The following is a 6,000-nucleotide window of genomic DNA, read 5'->3' on the forward strand; positions in this document are numbered from 1 at the left end:
GAAGATTTTTTCTTTACTCTGAGGTGACTAAGGCCATGAAGCGTTGGTATATTTTTGATAAATTGCGTATATTCTGTGGTTGGTGTGCATGTTCTACTGGATGAAAACCCAGTTGAAAGAAACCGACTAATTTAGCCACGGTGTGCAAAGTTCGAGACGGCATTTGAACCCAGGTATTTTCAACACGGAGTGGAAGGATTAAGATCGCAAGCACCATCCTAACAGCGAGGGTTTTCAAAGATAGAAGGCCAGAGCTTATAATAAATACTTTTTTCTGTTTATACTCTGGGTGCCATAGCCGAGTGGTCAAGCGAAAGAGTACATAAGTACACGTGCTTCGAGTAACCAGCGTTCAAGCGAGTGACTCTTGAATACCGCGCTGTTTCTTGTATTTCTCTTAACCTCTTGTGGTCATGACTGGTAGGATGCAACATAAACTGTATTTTGTACATCTTATTGTATAAGGGTAGAGGAATTCACAGGATAGAGACAATACAAGGTATTGCTGCACCGGAGACGTTTCTCTCTACCAGGGCCAATATACCATCGTATGCTGATAACCTAAAGCTGTTCATAAATTCCTGTAACTCAAGTGAAGTATTTGAAATCAACGGACAATTTGTCCGGAAAATTACCGATCTTGAAGACTACCTGCGATCAATAGGAATTATTTAAATCACCATAGATTAGCCCAAATGACCTTCACCAAGAGAAAAACGGAAGACAATGTATCGTAACTCAGTAAACAAAACACAAATCGATAAGTGAAGTCCAACAAATACTTTGCCATTATATCATTTTAGTTCAACATTTCAATAATTATCTGCAAATAATAATAACTTCCAGAAAAACACAGCAGCACTCTATCAGTCAATAATGAAGATAAATAAGGGGCATACCCCACTACCTAAGTGAGAAGTCCCTGCCCGTCCAGACGGAAAAACGAAGCCATAAAGATGGGCAAAAAGGAAACTTCATGGAAAACACTACAATGATCTCCATCAAGACTACACACATAAAATGTCTTCCAATACATGGCTTACGGACGGGACGCTCTTTCCCGAGACTAAAGGACTCATGCTTGCCATCCAAGACCAGGCAATCAACACCAGGAACTATAGAAAATACATCGCAAAGGGGCCCAGAGTGTCAGGATGACACATGTCGACGATGCCACCTGGCCTCAGAAACAATCCAACCCATCACCGCTGGATGCAGGGTGATCACCCAGACGGAGTACAGGCGTAGCACGTCGCCAGGATAATACATCAAAAGCTAGCAAGGAAATGCCAGTTGATCAAAGAAAGCGTACAATATTACAAGTAAGAGCCCCAGGCCGTACTAAAGACCCCAACTCATACGCTGTACCGGGACCGCGCCATAATAACGGAAAAACAATCCCGCACAACAGACTGGATAAAACCCTTGTCGACAAGAAGGAAAAGGGTACCTATTTGATTGACATAGCGGTGCCCAATACTGGAAACCTTCAGAAAAACAACGAAGAAAAGATCTGGAAGTACAAGGACCTAAGACAGAGATCAAAGAGATGTGGCATATGCAACAAGTAACGATCATCCCGATCATCATGTCAACCACAGGTATGGTGCCAAAGACCCTGCGTAACAGCAATAGCCTAGCAGCAATAGGTCTCTCAGAGAACAACAACAAGGAACTCCAGAAAGTCGCAATCTTGAATACTTGTGGGATAGTCAGAAAGTTCCTGTACCAACAGTAACACCAGACGTAACCTGGTCTTCTGGTCTTCAGCTCCAGATTCACATTATAAGTCCGTCCTTGGGATCGAGTACTGGTTCTTGCGATGGCTTAACAGAGTTGCTGGCCATCCTTTTACTATCTCAAGGGCCATTCTCTACTCAAACCTTAACATCACACCCTGGATGCAGCGGACAATTAACAGGAACATACACACTCTCGCACAAATGCTCACAGGCAGAGTGGATGCTCCAGTCCTGGATAATATGCTAGTTAAACCGCGTGCCACTGCTAGACGTTGCGGAGAAGTAAATAATCCACTGCGTTCAGTCCTGAACAATCTTAGTAGCCTGCAAAGATTCTTCCCATCAAATGCAGCGAAAATATTTAACTCACTACACATAGATGCCGAAAAACTGTGTGAGGATGCAACATACCGGAAAGAGATCTTCCAGAATTCTTACAGACTTACCGAAATATGAATCGGCTGCAAAGTACCAAAGAATTGTGAATAAAAGTGAAACTTTCCGCTTTAAGAACAATAATAATTTGTTGACTGTAAAAATATACCTTCTGTAACAGTTATGTAAATATGTAAGTTATAGATGGAATTATTACTGAATTGTAAATATATGAGTTGTAGAATGTATGTACAGAATCATTAATATGTAAATACTGTATATATTAAACATAAAATGTGTATAAAATGTATTTCGGGACGAGACTACGTGTTCAGTATATGTAACCCACTGCACGTAGTATCTCGTACCCTGATATGTACTTAGCACCCTCCTGGCACTTTGCCGTCCCGGGGTGGTTTCCTTATGGAAATAAACAGATAATAATAATAATAATAATAATAATAATAATAACCACATTGTGCACTTGGTACCAGTAGCAGTCCCAGGTTGGAACCCCCCCCCCGTATCAGGGAGAAATAATATAACAAAACAATAAAATAAAATAAAATAAAAAATTAATGTGTTTTGCTACGTGTGGTGTGGTTTATTGGTATCAGTAAATACGATTTGCCATTATTTTGCCTACTGGCAAATAAAAAACTTGATAAACATAAACATTCGAGGTTTTTTTTGTTCGTTTTGTTTTCTTTTTTTTTATTTCGTGCGTGCTGAGGACATTACCCAAGAGAAACACTTTTCGCTTCTTAATGCCAAGTGTCTTTTTTCGCCATATATTACAAACCGCAGTTAGTGTAGAGCAGCGTGTGTGACTCAGAGATCTGTGTCAGCAGATTTATGGCAGCTAAATGATATTACTCGCACTGAAGTGAGCTGTTTGCTTTATGAACTATCCACCTGTTCCGCCACTGTCATGCGTGCATTCGAACTACCCCCAGGGTATTATGGTAGCATATTTGAAAAGGAAGGCTGTCCGCGGACATCATTTGTAGTGTACTTAGTGTGGGGGTAAGGTTATGAGGTGAGTAAGCCCCACTTACATGCATTGACTCATCAGACTGACGCCACACAGGTGGGGCAGTGGAAATACCGTTTGTTAGATCACCTATTATCGGTCAAGAATTATCGCCTTTCTAGTTTACTGAAGACAATTCCCTAAATTTATTTCATTATTGGCATCTTATTCTGTTATTATTATATAATTATTTTAAAGGAATACTCATTGCCTGCAGAAGGAATGCTTCTGTCCATACACGAATAACAAAATAGTAAAATTTTATGAAAAAGACCGATGTATTATTCTCTTAAAAATACGCAGTTCTGGTTTACAGTTTACTGCTAAAATACAACTTTAATAACTTATTATTTTTTTGATCCTATAAGTAATAGTTAACTGATCCAATATTTATTAAATGAAACTTACCTGTTATAGTGAGAACAGCCATAAACCTATCCTCTCCAGTGGAATCTCTAACCAGGCACGTATAATTACCAGAATCTTTTACTGTCACACCATTCACTAATAACATAGAAAACCCAGGATGAGATATAATGGTCCAGTGACTTCCTGAGTTCAAGGGTCGTCCATCTTTTTGCCACCTAAAATCTATTTGCCCTTCACCTTGAAGTACACTACATGTTGCCCTTACAGTCTGTCCCTCTTTCACGTGCTGAGGAAAGGAAAAAGGTTGTATCTGCAAGGTGGCTAAACAAAGATAGAAAAGTGCATCATCAGGGGAGATTGAAATACTCAAATATATTCATTTATCAATAGAATAAGAAACGAAATTATCGAAAGCTTCATGTTGGTTGAAAATCTGCATTATAGTAAACATACTCTGCTGCTGTTTTTATCAACTTGCCATTGGACGTCTGTATTGGAGTACAAAAAAAGAAACTTTCATATATGTCCTCCACCATATATATCCTCTTCTTGTTTAGAAATGTCTGGCGTCGATTATCATTTCCAGACAGGAGTGAATATTTGGTGGCAAGAAACTTCGAAAGAGTTATCGAAGCATGGCCAAGTTAATCGGTCTCGGACGGTGGTATAGTTTTTTTTTAATTGGTAACTATATTTTTCATCCCACAGGTCCTAGAATATACTCAATTTACAGATGCTTGTAACTATTCAAAACGACTAGCCCATTTTTGGAAAGTTGAGGAAATGTATCATTAATTTTTGAAAATTAAGGAAATGGACTTTGATCTAAATTTCTTTTAACTCTTGAGGAAATGCGGTTAACTAGGAAAAACATCAAGGATATTTGTCGATGGTAACCATATCAACATAAATATTTAAACATTATAGAGCCTGGATTATTTTTATAATCGAATTCAATGGTTCTAAGGCTGGTGCTATGAATTTTAAGCTCTATGATATTTGTTTAGAAATTCACGAAGAATTAAAACATTTTTTCATGTTATTTCAAACTTCTAATATTTGACGATTAATGAAAGTTAAAATATGTGCTGCATTATTTGAAAGATATTATCAATTTCGGGCCTCAAGTTATCAGTTTGGAAATTATTTAAAAACCCATCAACGATAACTTCTCCAATGAGGACGATGCACTGAACATCAAAATGGACTATTCGTCCTTATAGGTGTAATATAGAGCCTTAAATGTCCCCTTTATTATTATATTTTTTTAAATTTAACATTGTGCTTTTTATTCGACACTTGGGATGGAGTTATATGTATTAGATTCTGAAAATAAAACATTCTGAAAAAAAAAAATAAAAGAAATAAACAAATAATTCTGAAAAAAAAAATCTCATTTGTCTTTATCCAGCCCGACCATGCATCAACTCCTAAGTGATTGTTTGTTCATGACACTGTGGTTTCCTAATTATACCTGTGTACCACAGAAACGCGTGCCAAAGAGTCCGCTTTGTAAATGGAGATTGTGTAAGAGGCTGAGTTCTTTATTTCCTGTGTTTGCTCTTTCTGAAAGTAACACATTCTGAGTTACTAAACATTAAAATGACCTACTGTCAAGCTCATCCATGTTGAATATCGAATTAATGGCTCTTTTTTATTGTTTTCTTTCCCCCATATCTATTCGAGAGTTATATCAATTTTATATATAAATATTTCTTCGCAAAACATGTCCTTCAACAGGTATTGTTTTTATAAAACGTAATCACATTAAAATACAGTTATTTATGAGAATATTAGCTAAACGTGAAGAGATAAAGAAAGAGCTATTAAATACACGATTCCGAATAAAAAACAGGAAGAAAATCATACATATAGACTTATTAAAAGCAACAGCATACCTTCCGAGATGGTCCAGCACCAGACCAACGTAGCAATGGTAACAATCCAACCACAGTCGCAATTGCGCGTTCCCCTGGAATTCTTGACTGGATAACTTTGTTGGCGTCGATACCTGCATACCCACTTTTGTTTCACACACATCCAAAAAGCAAAAATTGTATCCATTAGAGCGCCATGAAAATGCACCAAATAACCCTTTCTGCACACCACCAAATGCACGAAATCCACCCAAACAGGACCTCAGCAAGAGGGCTTTCCTTGCTACTTCTCTGGAAGCAACCCGCAAACTAATCTTACCTCCGGTATACCAATATGGCTCCCTCTTTGTCGGATACTGCAGCTAATTTTTTTTTACCTTGAATACTGCAGCGCCCCGTAGCGTCTGCTCTTATAACCAATAAACAGGAAAGGAGTACGGAAGAGTCCACAAGGAGATTGAAGGGTGGGAAGAAATTATGGTAAGGTGGTTACAGGTAGGTATTATTGGGTTTCCAAATTGGAAAAGAAATTTTGGAAAATGGAATTTTAATTTTTTTTAATATTAAATAAAGCGATATTAATTTATTTTCAATGAAATTGGAA

At 37.7% G+C, this 6,000-nt stretch overlaps 1 protein-coding gene across 2 annotated transcripts in view; it reads right to left on the bottom strand.

Moving 5' to 3' along the window:
• The window catches only part of LOC150084357 (cell adhesion molecule Dscam1-like), a 144,231-nt gene extending 138,507 nt beyond the window's left edge, over positions 1-5,724 (bottom strand). Inside the window, exons 1-2 of one of the 2 annotated variants that reach the window (XM_090375995.1) lie at positions 5,418-5,724; positions 3,559-3,840 (exon numbers count right to left, since the gene is read on the bottom strand). In XM_090375995.1, the coding sequence (XP_090232121.1) occupies positions 3,559-3,840; positions 5,418-5,583 (448 nt within the window). In that variant the 5' untranslated portion in view covers positions 5,584-5,724. The remainder of the gene's footprint in view (positions 1-3,558; positions 3,841-5,417) is intronic. The other variant, XM_090375996.1, reaches the window with a different exon arrangement.
• Between the last annotated feature and the right edge of the window lie 276 nt (positions 5,725-6,000).

Source organism: Mastigoproctus giganteus, chromosome 6 (genome assembly GCF_048544385.1).
Source record: "Mastigoproctus giganteus isolate SK-2022 chromosome 6, ASM4854438v1, whole genome shotgun sequence".
In the NCBI taxonomy this organism is placed as follows: Eukaryota; Metazoa; Arthropoda; class Arachnida; order Uropygi; family Thelyphonidae; genus Mastigoproctus; species Mastigoproctus giganteus.